This window comes from Pinus tabuliformis, chromosome Q (assembly GCF_031772625.1).
Source record: "Pinus tabuliformis cultivar Carrire ecotype Pingquan chromosome Q, CPIR1, whole genome shotgun sequence".
NCBI lineage: Eukaryota > Viridiplantae > Streptophyta > Pinopsida > Pinales > Pinaceae > Pinus > Pinus tabuliformis.
Window position 1 is genome coordinate 151,984,204 of NC_142296.1, and position 15,268 is coordinate 151,999,471.

Consider the following 15,268-nt stretch of genomic DNA (forward strand, 5'->3'; position numbering starts at 1 on the left):
CCTCCGTTCATGTGTAATTGTATAAGTTCATCCATATTTGAGAACGAATTTCACCAACTGTAATATGAAATCTCAAACCAGTCAGTCAATCTCCAATGATGCCCCACTTCATGATGTAACCATGTCTTATGTTACGTGGATTAACAACCAATTGGAAGACGTGAAGCTTGGGGACCTCCGCAATACTCTGGATATCTGCACCACGTCAATCATAATACATTGACCAATCAACGCAACAAATATTATACCGAATTCTGCATCACATTGGATTAGTATAGCTTGGACCCAAGGTTGTGCTCCCATTTGGTGTTGTGATGTGTCGGCTCTAAGTATTATAACCAAACCCGTCGTAGAACAATAAATCAAATGACTTGATACTGGTATCTAACTTGGAATAATGTCGCCAAATGTGACCAAAACATAACCAGATAAACTTCAAACCAGAACGATGAACAAACCATTACCTGGTGTATACTCAACTTACAAGACGCGATCATGTAACATGAGTGTCCAAACGTAATCCTGTGAGTCAGAGTTCTTCCATCGAAGCAGATGGAAATTTCTTGATCAATCTCTCCATGAGCACCCGATCAATGAGAAAATCATCACCTATGTCCAGATATAGACTTTGCATTAATTATGCCTCAGAGCTCACAATTTTTTTTTTCATAGGAGATAGGTGCCTTTGGAGCCACAAGATTCGCACATATAGAGCTCACAATAAATGCCATAGAGAATAGTATAAATCAGAGTTAAGACTTCTGTGATGTGAATCATTTTGCTTAAACATTTTTGGATCCATCACATTGAATATTTGGAATTGACGTTTCGAGCCACCTAGTGTGGCTCATCTTCAGGATAGAAAGATGGGAAATCTGATCAAGACTCACGATATAAATAGGAGAGGGACATATGGATAATAAGTCAAAGAAGAATGTTAAAAAGTAAAGAAAACCCAAGAAAAATGGAAAGAAAAAATAAAATTAATAATAAATTCAAATAATTTCTTTTAAGATAATATGTAATAATATAAAAAATAAATACTAATAAAAAATATACCATAATAAAAATATGAAGTCCTAAATAACGAAGGTAAAATTATTAGTAAAAGTAATGAAGATTATAAAAATGTGAGGAAAATAGAGATAAAAGTTATTCATGAAGGTATAAAATAAATATTAATATTAATATAGATATTATTATAATTGTATTAATAACATTAGAATAAATCAAAGAGGTTCAAAATAAAGGAATAAGAATGAAAAAAAAGAAAAGAAAAGGGGCTAAACAAATTATAAGGAAGACCTAAAATAAATAACAATAAAATAAAGAAATGGAATGTAAGCATAATACAGATAAATATATGTATATATGAATAATATAGGAGCAAAATATCATTAATATTGTCATAAATATTATTGTTATTAATATGCTAATATTATGCTAAATCATATTAACCAAAATCTAATAAGTGTGTGTGTGTGTGTGTATATATATATATATAATTTGATGAGGGATCTGGAAAGAATATTAATAAAATGTTTAATACTCCTATAAACCAAAATCTAATAAGTGTGTGTGTGTATATATATATATATATACATTAATTTTCGAAATTCAAGGTAGCTATGGTCGACATTTTTCATCAAAGCATGGAGAAGAAATTATTTTTTGATCAACTACAAGTCGACTATATCACTCCTTCAAGTCGGCTTCTAGGGAGACATCATGTCGGCCTACAAGGGCTAATTAGGCCTCACACTACACCTATAAATTGAGGCTCGTTGATCCTCATTTCGACCATCAAGCAAGCAACGAATTTGGTCTGCAATCAATAGCAATTTCGGTCATCTATTACAGGCATATCCTCAAGTGCGAAGGGTGAAAGAGAGTCTACTACAGCTGTGTTGACTTACTCTTTGTCTAAAGATTAAAGTGAACACTGTCTTGGATATAATACTCATTGTTTGGGCTAGCATCTTGTCTCATTTTGAAGGTCGAATACAACAAAGGTACTCACTCTCCTTTTTGACACAATTCTGAAGTTGACCGAGGGCTTTTGGGCATACTTTTCTCTACAGGTTGTTGACAAAATTTCAGGGAACTTCGGCCCTCTATTACAGTGATCTCAGGTCTAGATTTCGACCCTCTTGATTAGATCTTGTTGAACAGAAGTGGAATCTCTCTCGTTTTGTGCAGACTTTGGTTGAGTATATTGTTGTTGGTTATCTTGATATTGTTGGAACATTTGATGTACTGTTGAAGGACAAAATCTCTCTCTCTCTCTCATAAGGAAAGAATTTTTTGGTTTTCCCCTCATGGGTTTTGCCTTGGCTGTGAGCCTAATCTTGGTGTCTTTTGTCTCTTGTTTATTGTCTATTGCTCATTGTCTACTGTGCTCTCTATTTACTGCTCTTGTTGAAGAAATTACTGGTTGAAGTTTTTTTCTTGTATAACTACTTATTGACTAAAATATAAAGAAGAAGAAATTGGCATCAATAGAAGTAGTTATCAGTTTTGAAAAACTATTTTAGTCATCAAAACACTAGAATTTTAACATGGTATCAGAGATTTGGTGAAGGAAAAGAGCAAAGATATCATCTCGAAGAGCACTTGAAGAACATCTTGAAAAGCATTTGAAAAGTTTTTGGGTTCTGTCTTATATTTTCACCATGAATTCCTCATTCATGAAGACTGAAAGCAAGCTTGAAGGAGCAACTAACTACGGGGCATGGAAGCAAGAGTTGAGATCATTCTTGAAAGTAACAAAGTCTCAGGGATTGTCACAGGTAAAGTCACTAAACCATCTGATCAAGCAAGGAAGGAAAAGTGTCATGAAGATGATATTTTGGCATGAAGCATTCTATTAGATTCTGTTAGGGATCATTTGATTCCCTTTATTGCTGAATACAAGATTGTTAAAGCAATGTACAATGCCATCATTGGATTGCACACCATCAATAATTTGAATCAATCTATCAATCTAAGAGGCCAACTACGTAACATCAAGTTGACAAAGAATGACACGGTGGCATCATATTTTGTCAAGATATCACAAATTAGAGGCCAACTCAAAGCCATTGATGATGACGTATCTGATAAGGAATTGGAAGCTGTTGCTTTGGGTGGTCTTCCTAGATCTTGGGACTCATTTGCATCAAGTTTTAGCATAAGAGAAAATGCTCCAGCCTTTGACAAGTTATGGGAAACATGCACTCAAAAAGAGTCAAGACTCTGTTCTAGAGGGGACATTGAAGATCCAACTATAGAAGCATTTGCAGCTCATGCTAAGGGCAATAAGAAGAAGAAAACCAAATTTTGGCAGATTCCAAAGTAGTGCTGGTAAAAGACAAGGTCGTAAATCTGCTTCAAGAAAGGATTCTACCTATCATAGAAGAGCTCCTCCTCCCGCTCCGGATAGAAGATATAGAAGAGATGGAAGAGATGGAAGAGATAAAAAGGATCTATCCAATATTCAATGCTTTTGTTGTCATGCTTATGGTCATTATCAAACTCAATATCCTCGAAGGAATTGAAGAGATGACTATGAAAGGGATGATGATCATAAAAGAAGTAGAAGACATCCTGCATCTGTTGTTGATATAGATGAGCCATCTTCAAAAAGGAGGCAAAGAAGAAGTCATTCTAAATCTGAACTCTCATTTATTTGTGCTCTTATAGGTTCTATTGAAAATCATGATGAAATTTGGCTTGTGGACAGTGGTGCCTCTAGGCATATGACTAGAAATTGTGATTATCTATCTAAATTACTTGAAAAGAAGTTCTCTCAAAAGGTCGAACTTGGAGACAATGGCAAATATGAATTCAACGACATGAGTACGTCATCTTTTCAATTGGTATCTAGAGGTAATTTATCCATTAACAATATTTTATATGTTCCTAGTTTAAAGAAGAATTTATTGTCCATATCCTCTCTTGAAGACAAAGGGTATATAGTTGCTTTTGTTGATGGACAAGTCCTAGCATGGAAGAAAAAAATCATCTTTTTAATTTGCTAAAGTTATTGGGGTACGAATTGGAGGATTATATCGTCTCCTTGGTTGTTCATTCCAAGCTTTCTTCCATAACACTACAAAACTTAGTGAGATTTGGCATAGAAGGTACACTCATATGCACTACAAGGATTTGGGAAGATTGAAAGATTTTGTTAAGGGTGTACCTGAACTTAACACTGATCATGATGGAGAATGTAAAGGATGTGCCCTTGGGAAAAATGTTAAAAAGTGATGCACCAACAATGGTAGTAGATCTAATGGAATATTGGGTCTTATACATTCTTATGTCTGTGGGTCCATGCTTGACAAAACTTTGGGTGGATGTTTATATTATGTATCTTTTATTGATGATTACTCTCGCAAAACTTGGATTTATCTTCTCAAGACCAAGGATCAAGTGTTTGAAAAGTTTCGTGAATTCAAATCACACGTTGAAAATGCTATGGGAAGAAGAATCAAGACCCTAATGTTTGACAATGGTGGGGAGTATGTATCAAATGAGTTGATTGAATTTTGCAGGGATGCTGGAATTAAGAGGGAGTTGATAGTTCCTTACTACCTCGAAGTTCCGAACAAAATGGAACTGCAGAAAGAAAGAATAGAACTATAATGGAAGCTGTCAAAGCTATGTTCCATGATCAAGATGTTTCTTTGGGGTGAAGCTGCAAGGACTGCTGTCTACGTTAAAAACAAATGCCCTCATCGAGTCTTGGATTATAAGACTCTCGAAGAAGTCTTTACAGGTGAGAGACCGAATGTTGAACATTTAAGAATTTTTGGTTGTCCAGTTTTTGTTCATGTACCCAAAGAGAAAAGGGCAAAGTTGGAACCATCTGGGAAGAAGGGTACCTTTGTTGGATACAGTGAGAATTCAAAGGTCTTTAGGGTCTATATTCCAGGGCAACAATATATTGAGATTTGTAGGGACGTTATTTTTGATGAGGATGCTGCATTCTGGAAGTCCAAGGGTTCACACATGGACTCTGATGATGAAGTACAAGTAGCCCCAAAGAATGTGGAGTCAAGATCCAAAGAACCTATGACCATTGATGAAGACCCTCATGTAGAAGACATTGATCATGAACCTGTGGAATCTACAATAGCTCTTGTTGCTGAGACAAGAAAGAGACCTGCCTGGTTAGGTAAAACATTGAAGGAAGCTGAAGGTCACACTGCTACTCGTACTTTCAGGGAAAGCAAGAAGCCTAAAATGTACTTCGATTATACAACCTTGATGTGCAAGACAATTGAATTCGAGCCATCCTCCTACAAGTAAGTTGTTGAAGAGCAAGTATGAAAAGAGGAAATGGCTAAAGAATATCAATCCATAATCAAATTCAAGCTTCTGTGATCCATATTCTAATTTGAAAACAACTTCAGAAGAAATCACATTGGTATATTTAGGCCGACGCGTTTCGAACCAACCAGTGTGGTTCATCATCAGGGCAAGATGAAAAATCAGATCTTAGCGGTAAGATAAATAGGGAGTTAAGACCTATCTAACTAACTAATAATAATAATAATAATATTATATTTATTATTGATTCAGTTATAAAAATAAAATACAATAAATAAATAAATAAGTATATATACTAATATTAATAATAATAATGCTAAATTAATAAATAATATTATATAAACCTGTATTTCGTCCCTTTTTCCCATCCAGTCAAAATTATCCATTTTCTAGCCGTTTTTTTCCCATAGTTGTTAGGAGGTCCCGACTCCTTATTTATCTTACTGCTAAGATTTGATTTTTCATCTTGTCCTGATGATGAACCACACTGGTTGGTTCGAAACGCGTTGGCCTAAATACACCAATGTGATTTCTTCCGAAGTTGTTTTCATATCAATCCATATTGAAAAACGATGTTTGAGAGATCGTACCAAGACCTGAGGGTAAATCCGTTGTCTCTTCAAAATGGATCTACTAGATAAAACATGTCGCTGATGGAAGTGTTGAAAAATACAAGGATAGATTCGTGGCTTGTGGATTCTCCTAGAAAGAGGGAAAGGATTATGAAGATACATTTTCTCCTGTTGCCAAGAATGCATCTATTAGATCTATTATTGTTCTAGCATCTGTTGCATGTTGGAAGTTGCATCAAATGGATGTTAGAACATCCTTTCTGAATGTGGTCATCGAAGAAGAGGTTTATATTGAAAAACCTCAAGGTTTTGAGGTCAACAATAGAGAGACACGTGTTTGCAAATTAAAGAAGGCCTTATATGGTTTGAAGTAGGCCCTTCGTGCATGGTACTCTCGTATTGATGGATATTTGTTGAGTTTGGGCTTCAAGAAGAGTGATGCTGATTTGAATCTATATTTCAAAGTTGTCGATGGTGAACCCCTGATATTATTATTATATGTAGACGATTTATTTTTAAAAGGTTCCGAAGTATTGATTGTTCAGTGCAAGAGGGAGCTAGTTTCTGAATTTGAAATGAAATACCTTGGCCTCATGCATTACTATTTGGGATTGGAAATTTGGCAAAAACCTGAGGGGATCTTTCAACTTTGTGGGCTAAGGAAAATACATTGTTTCGATTCTTCTGAGATTTGGCATGATGGATTGCAAGGCGATGGACACTCCTATGGTAACAAACTTGAAGAAGATTCGGGACAATGACTCAGAGTTGTTTGATCCTACTATGTATTGCAGATTGATTGGCTCATTAAACTATCTTGTGAACACCAGGGCAAATATTTGTTATGTTGTTAATACATTGAGCCAATTCCTACTGGAGCCTTGTCGTGTACAATGTATTGTAGCAACAAAACACATATTAAGCTAAGTCACCTGACATGGGACACGAAGGACACGAGGATTTCAAGTGTCAGACATGGACATGTTGACCCTCTTGAAATAGGACACATTAGGACACATTATATCTATATCTATATATATATATATATATATATATTAAAAATTAGATATTTCTTACGCAAATTCTCATTCATGATACAAATTCATTGATTCAAACATAGATCTTCATGACTCATCTAGATGTAAGTTTTACAAAGTAACATTATGCATACAAATACATTTGTGACATAAATGATAAATCATAATACATATTCATCAATGATCCAATAGGAGAAAGACAAGATATTGTAGTTTTCTCATCAAGTCATCAAAATCAAAATGTGTACAATGTTACATAGGTAGTAGCAATGCCAATGGAAAATAGAAATAGCAAATACAAAACAACTACAAGCTTGAAGGCAATAGGTAGCTCATGAGTCATCAATCCTCATAATCAAAATCAGCATCACTGTACTCATCATCATGGTCACCACTGCTCTCCTCTGCTGCATCCTCCTCCTCTGTATCTGCTGGTGTGGAGGATGATCCCTCTACAGTATCACCATCATCAAAAGTGACAGGCTCTAACACTGGGTCATTAAGATCCACGTTGGCCAATGCCAACTCAACACTGCTGTCCGTACCCATATCATCAGCAAAGACATCCCACATCTTTGTCTTTCCCTTCAACCACTCATCCCTGTTCTTGTAAATAAGACGAAGGTTGGTGTGCACATACACCATTGTCTCTGCCCTGGACTGCTCAAGCTTGCTCTTCTTGACACTATACAAATTCCCATATGTGCTCCAATTCCTCTCACAACAAGAGGATGAAGTCATGTAAGAAAGGAGCCTCATGGCTAATTGTTGTAGAGGAGGGCTTGTTGCCCCATGAGTTTCCCACCAAGAATAGGGCTTATTAGCCCCCTTGTCTCTAATCACATCATATCCTACAAATCGACCAGTGCCAGTGGAAAACTCTGCAAAGGCATCCTCCACCTCATCAAGGGATGCTCTATCCTGAAAAATCCGCCTCAATGCAACTTTCCTCCCCTGTGAAATTTCCCCATCCATATGAGGAGGGAATCTGTGGGAAGGTCCACCATTTAGCCACTCATGGTTGTAGTATTTTAGATTCAATGAGTGAGCCAAACAATGTAAAGGTGTGCAATTATTGCCCCATATGCTAACAAGAATATTCTGTATGGTGGTGAAGAAGGCTTCTGATGATGTCTCATACTCAGGGCACTCACTTTATAAAATAATGCTCCTCACAGACTCAATCATGGAATCCCATCCCTCATAAACCTCTCCTAGGATGGGTTGGTCTATATCTGCAAATCGAAGCAAAGGAATGATAAGGTCCATGATTTGAATAAGTAAATCTACCCTCTCCCACCAAGCATCATCTAACACTGTGTCCTTCACTCTTTTTGAGGCTGCTTGATCTGCCTTTCTTCAAAATGACCAAAACTCTGAAATAACCATGGCCCCAAGAGCGGTCTTGACCTCCCTCAACCTCTTCAACATGATGAATGAAGAGGCAAACCGTGTATCCACAATCTTCAACAATGATAGATTGGTGTACTCCTTGTAGATAGTGAGGACATTTGTATGATTTTGTACAAAGTTGCAGATATGCCATGCATCCTCAATAATGCTTCCAATCTAAAGCACATCGGAAGCAATAGATTCAAGTGCTAAATTCAAAGAATGAACAATGCAAGGTGTCCAAAGTACTTGTGGATATTTAGCTTCCACAATCATGCCAACAACCTTACAAACAGGTGCATTATCTGTAATGATTTGCACACAAGAATCAACACCTACATCTTCAATAGCTTTAATAAACAACTTACCCATATATTGTGCATCCTTGTATTGTCCAAGTGCATCCACCGATTTCAAGAAAACTGGACCATTCAAGGAAGACACCATGAGGTTGATGAGTGGGTGCCGTGCTGGATCTGTCTATCCATCAAAACAATGCTAACGCTAGATGTTGGCCAGTTGATTTAATAGGCTCAAGCATTTTGTCCACCTCTTTCTTTGTCTTCGTTAACGAATGTGGTTCTAAGCTTCTTTGACCCAGGAGGCACATACCCTGATGGAGCCCCTTGAGTTAGAGCTCGACACATCTCAATAAATAAAGGTGAGTGTGCAACATTAAAGGATATGAAGTTCTGATAGAAAAATAGTGCAATGGTGAGATCAAGATCTTCCGAGTTCTCTTTTTTGAAAAATCTTGTCCATTGGACCAAGTGCCATTGCCTTTTTTTTTGCTGCTTGTCCCCCCACCAGAACTCTCAAATGGAAATTTGTTTATGCTTTTCCTCAAGAATGGAAGGGGGTCATCATTCTTGTTTTTTTTAGATGTTGCAACCAGCTTTTCCATACCAAGGTTGGCCTCTTTTTCCATTTCCTTCTTAGTTAAAGACACCTGTGTATATGCTGTAATTTCACAACTTGGTAAAGCCAACAAATGAGATTTCACATGGAAATATGTGCTCATGAAATGATTTTTGCAATAGTTGCATTTCTAAGCAACATTGCCTCCTCCCTTCATCTTGTTGCCTGGCCCTTGCTCTCTTGTGACATATTTCCACAAGGGATATTTGTTATCTTGAGGCTGTTGTCTTCCCTCAACATTTGAAGCTGCTGTTGCAGCCCCACTTGCAATAGAGGGAACACTTGCAGACCCTGATGAAATTGGAAGAGGAGGGGCATCTCCAATGGGGACATTCTTCCCCTTCCTTGCTGCCCTTGATTGAGATATGAATGTTGTAAAAAGTAAAGAAAAAATGCACAAATTTGTAAAACAAATGCATATGCAAATTCGGGTAATAAAAATGCAAAAAAAATAGAGAGAAAATGCAATTACCTGTTGCTTGAATCGCCTCCAAAATGCTCCCACACTCTTTGCTCTTAGCTCTCACACACCCACAACAAACCCACAATGACTTTGGTGAAGAAAGAATGGCGAAATCGCACTTTTAAAGCCGCGTGGAGGGAAAAAATCCATGACACATGTCATGGAATCGAGACACGATCGTCTCCCGATGGGATACGATCGGACACGATCGTCTCCCGATGGGATACGATCGGACACGATCTAGAGGACACTTCCCACCGAATCATGTCTGATTTGTCAGATTTGGGACACGTGGGGCTAGGGGAGCAAATCCGGTTTCTTACATATTAAGGTACTTGTGAAGTACCATTGAGTATGGTCTGATGTATGCTTCTAATGGTGAATGGCAATTGTATGGGTTTACTGATGCTGATTGGGCTGGTAGCTCTACTGATAAAAAGAGCACCTCTAGATATTGTTTTAGCTTGGGCTTCTTTATGGTTTCATGGTCTAGTAGAAAACAAACCTCTATTGCATTGAGTATAGTCGAAGCTGAATACATTGCTGCTAATGCTGCCTGTTGCGAGGTTATATGGTTTCGAAAATTGTTCTCTGACTTGTTTGATCAAATGTTAGAGCCAACTATTATCTATTGTGATAATCAAAGTTGTGTGAGGCTATCTGAGAACCCAGTGTTCCATGACAGATCAAAGCACATTGAAATCAAGTATCACTACATCCGAAATATCGTCCAAAGAAGATCTGTGAGGCTCAAATATGTTCCTACTGATGAGTAGGTTGTTGATGTATTGACGAAGCCATTGTCCTGGATGAAGTTTGGCTATTGTGGAGAACAACTTGGAGTTGTTAAGAACCCCTCTCTGAGAGAGAGAAAGCACTGATTACATATCATCATGGATATACCATCTCCTGTAGGCCGTGTGCTGAGAGACATTGTGGTCTAGTAGATGGATTCCTCTTGTGGGCTGTGTGTCGAGAGACGTTGTTGTCGGGGAGATGTAGAGATGGATTCCTTCCGTAGGCTGTGTGCCGAGAGACATTGTTGTCTGGGAGATGTATTGATGATTCCTCTTGTAGGCTATGTGCTGAGAGACATTGTTGTCTAGGAGATGTGTTGATGATTCTTCTTGTAGGTTGGTTGTGTACAGAGAGACATTGTTGTCGGGAGATGTGTTGATGATTCCTCCTGTAGGCTGTGTGCTGAGAGACATTGTTGTCCGGGAGATGTGTTGATGATTCCTATTGTAAGTTGTATGTCGAGAGACATTGTTGTTCGAGAGATGTGTTGATGATTCCTCCTGTAGGCTGTGCCGAGAGACATTGTTGTCTGGGAAATGCTTTGAGATGGATGCTATGTATCTTTCCTTATGTTGAGTTTGAAAGGGAGAGAAGCTTGGATTGTATTCTTTTCCTTGGGTTATGTGCCGAGAAACCTATGGATTGGTCAGGAAGATGAATCTTGAGAGAGAATGAAAAACTACCTCCCTAGCTAAGAGGGAGTGTTGAAATCAAAGCATGGAGAAGAAATTACTTTTTGATTAACTACAAGTTGGCTATATCACTCCTTCAAGTTGGCTTCTAGGGAGACATCATGTCGGCCTACAAGGGCTAATTAGGCCTCACACTACACCTATAAATTGAGGCTTGTTGATCCTCATTTCGACCATCGAGCCAGCAATGAATTTGGTTTGCAATCAATAACAATCTCAGTCATTTATTACAGGCATATCCTCAAGTGTGAAGGGTGAAAGAGAGTTTACTAGAGCTGCGTTGACTTACTCTTTGTCTGAAGATTAAAGCAAACTCTGCCTTCGATATATTACTCATTGTTTGGGTTAACATCTTGTTTCATTTTGAAGGCCGAATACAACAGAGGTACTCGCTCCCTTTTTAACACAATTCTGAAGTTGACCAAGGGCTTTTGGGCATACTTTTCTCCACAACTCGTTGACAAAATTTTAGGGAACTTCGGCCCTCTATTACCGTGATCTCAGGCCTAGATTTCGACCTCTTGATCAGATCATCTTGTTGAACATAAGTGTAATCTATCTCAAGTTTTGTGCAGACTTTGCTTGAGTATGTTGTTGCTGGTTGTCTTGATATCGTTGGAACATTTGATTTACTGTTGAAGGACAAAATCTATTGCTCATTGTCTACCGTGCTTTCTATTTACTGCTCTTGTTGAAGAAATTACTGGTTGAAGATTTTTTCTTGTATAGCTACTTATTGACTAAAGTATAAATAAGAAGAAATTGGCTTCAATAGAAGTAGTTATCAGTTATGGAAAACTATTCTAGTCATCACAACACTAAAATTTTAACATTAATTTGATAAGGGATCTAGAAAGAATATTAATAATATGTTTAATAATCCTATAGAATAAATATTAATAAAGTATACATAGACTTAAAAATACTATAATATCCTTCCTATACTACAATATTTTTGAGTCTATGTATACTTTATTAATATTTATTTTATAAGATTATTAAACATATTCTTTCCATATCCCTTTTATATATATACACACACGCACTTATTAGATTTTGGTTAATATGATTTAGCATAGTACCATCATATTATTAATAATAATATTTATACCAATTTATACCAATATTAATAATATTTTGCTCCTATATTATTCATATATATACATATATTTATCTTTATTAATACTTACATTCTATTTCTTTATTTCATTACTTGTTATTTATTTTAATTTGGTTAGCCTTTTTTTCAATTTTACTTTTTATATTATATTTTTTTTTCATTCTTATTTCTTTAATTTGAACTTCTTTGAGGCTACATATTCTATTTTATTTATTCTAATATTATTAATACCATTGTAATAATACCTACATTAATATTAATATTTATTTATATTTATTTTATACCTTTATGAATAATTTTATTTCTATTTTCCTCACATTTTTATAATCTTCATTGCTTAAATATTAATATTTATTTTATACCTTTATGAATAATTTTTATTTCTATTTTCCTCACATTTTTATAATCTTCATTGCTTTCACTAATAATTTTACCTTTCCTATTTAGGACTTCCTATTTTTATTATGTTATATTTTTTTATATTATTACATATTATATTGAAATTTTTATTTATTTATTATTATTATTATTATTATTATTTTAACGTTTTTCTTTGACTTATTATCGATATGTCTTTCTCCTATTTATATCGGGAGTATTGATCGGATTTCTTATCTTTTTATCTTGATGATGAGCCACACTAGCCGACTCAAAATGTCGAATCCAAATATTCAACCTGATGGATCCGGAAATGTTTAAGCAAAATAACATAAACATATTTATATTGGGAGTATTGATCGGATTTCTTATCCTTTTATCTTGATGATGAGCTACACTAGCTGACTTGAAATGTCGAATCCAAATATTCAACCTGATGGATTTGGACATGTTTAAGCAAAATAGTATAAATATTCGCATCAGTGTATAAATACCACAAGGATGCTCACATAACAAAGTATAAATGCTGCAGAGAATGGTGTGTCAAATCGAAGGGATGAGGGAGCACAAAATCTCAGGCTAGAAAAATTTCACAAATTTCGGATGCCTTAAATCCAGTAGCTTCAATACAGAGATGAATTCAGACTTGACTTTCCCTGAAACCCTTCGCCATTTTTGAAGAAAACTTCAGCCTTAACTCAACCTACCACCTCAAACACCAGTGTATCAATTTGAGGACTACGGTCCTCATTTTTTTATGCAGAGGCAATTCAGCCTAAATCTCAGAGATAACGAGGACCTGTCCAGACCTTCGCTTGCCTTCTAACTGCTCTTCAATCTTCCATAGTCCTGATACCATGTAGATTTTCCAAGGCACATGCTAGAATTAAATTTTTGCTCAAAAAAATATCAACTGATAAACATCAAAAGAGCAGTAGAAATAAACATAAGACAATGAAACAATAGACAGAAATTAGGTTACATTCTTTACCACTTGTTTATTTATTTCTCACTCGATTACATAAACATATGAAAGAATTTAGTACTTACAATATGAAGAAACAAGTCTTTTATAGCTCTCCTGTTTTGAGTCAAATATGTTTGGAAACTGTATGTATTTGAAGATTAGATCGTGCAATAAAACTAATTAGATTCTGACAGCAAATGTGGTGGATTGTAGGACTTTCTTTTTATACAACAGAGAAGGCTTTGACAGAAGCATTTTCACGCTTTGGTGAAGTAGTTGAAGGTATGTGCATGCTATTTACTTCCATGACGAGGCCATGTGAGGGGGAGGATGTGTGTTAATGTATATACATGCAGCAGAAAACTCTTATAAATGTCCACTTCATTCTCTTGCAAATCTTGTTCATTGCAGTTAAAATAGTTATGGATAGAGTTTCTCAAAGGTCAAAAGGCTTTGGCTTTGTTCAATATGCTTCTGAAGCAGATGCCGAAAGGGCTAAAGCTGAAATGAATGGGAAGGTGTGTGCCCTGTATCTGCTGGCATACTTCTCTATAGATGTTTTTGACTGTTTTGTATACTGAAACAATTTCTTTTCTTTTCAGGTTCTGAGTGGGAGAATAATATTTGTGGATGACGTAAAACCTAAATCTCAGCTTAGTGGGGATCTTCCGAGTTCCACAGTCTCTCCTGTTTTAAGCAATAAAACAATTGGAAGAGATGATTTTGAAAAGCTCTAATTTACGGATTATATGCTTTTAGAATTTCTGGTTTGCATTTCCAAGAAAGAGTCATCATTGGCATATTGCCTAGAATAGCATTAGAAACTTCATTGTATTGCTTTGTTGTCAAAGAAAAAAAAATCTAAAATACGATTAGAAAATCCGGACGAAAACAGTAATATATATATATATATATATATATGAAAGTGTACACTCGACATCTTCATTGCATTTACCATTCAGAAGACATCAGGAAAAGGGAAACGTTTATGCTATAATTCTAGAAAAGAGTGTTTGCGGTCTAATGACTTTTGAAGCAGAAGCCAAATGACACTAGTAAAAAAAAGCAGTGTTCCACGGGGACGCATCCCCCAGGGACGGGTGCACGCACCCCACGCACCTGGGACTGGGGGATGTTTGGGGAAACGTTTCCCCACGTCCCCCTTTTGGGGAGATTTGGGGAGACGCATGGGGGACATTTCCCCGGTGTGGGGGATGCGACTCCCAAAAAGGGGGATGCCTAGACACCCCCCCTCAAAATGGGCTATGCATCCCCTCTTAAATTTGCTTGTAAACAATGATTTATAACAGGGGAAACCTAGTATTTGACCATATTGACCTACTAATGCTATGCAATTCATGGTAATGTTAAATTTTTAAAGTAAAAGTGACATTCTCATTTATCTTTCATTTTCATCATTTTACTTAAATTTTTAACATTACCATGAAATTACTGATGATGTTTGAGAGTGGTTTCGACCTCATTGGATTTCATATGAAGAAAGTATAATTATAGATCTCACTCAAAATCCAGCAGACTTAACAATTTTTCAGGGATTCAGTGTTCGATGGATTGCAACATTTCCATTGCATTTTGTCATGTACAAGGGTATGGGATT

At 36.3% G+C, this 15,268-nt stretch overlaps 1 protein-coding gene across 1 annotated transcript in view; it reads left to right on the top strand.

Moving 5' to 3' along the window:
* Positions 1–14,587, top strand: part of LOC149218709 (small RNA-binding protein 11, chloroplastic-like) — an 83,180-nt gene extending 68,593 nt beyond the window's left edge. Inside the window, exons 2-4 of the mRNA XM_089382451.1 lie at positions 13,864–13,932; positions 14,062–14,168; positions 14,253–14,587. Of these exons, the coding sequence (XP_089238577.1) occupies positions 13,864–13,932; positions 14,062–14,168; positions 14,253–14,387 (311 nt within the window). The 3' untranslated portion in view covers positions 14,388–14,587. The remainder of the gene's footprint in view (positions 1–13,863; positions 13,933–14,061; positions 14,169–14,252) is intronic.
* The last annotated feature ends 681 nt before the right edge of the window (positions 14,588–15,268 follow it).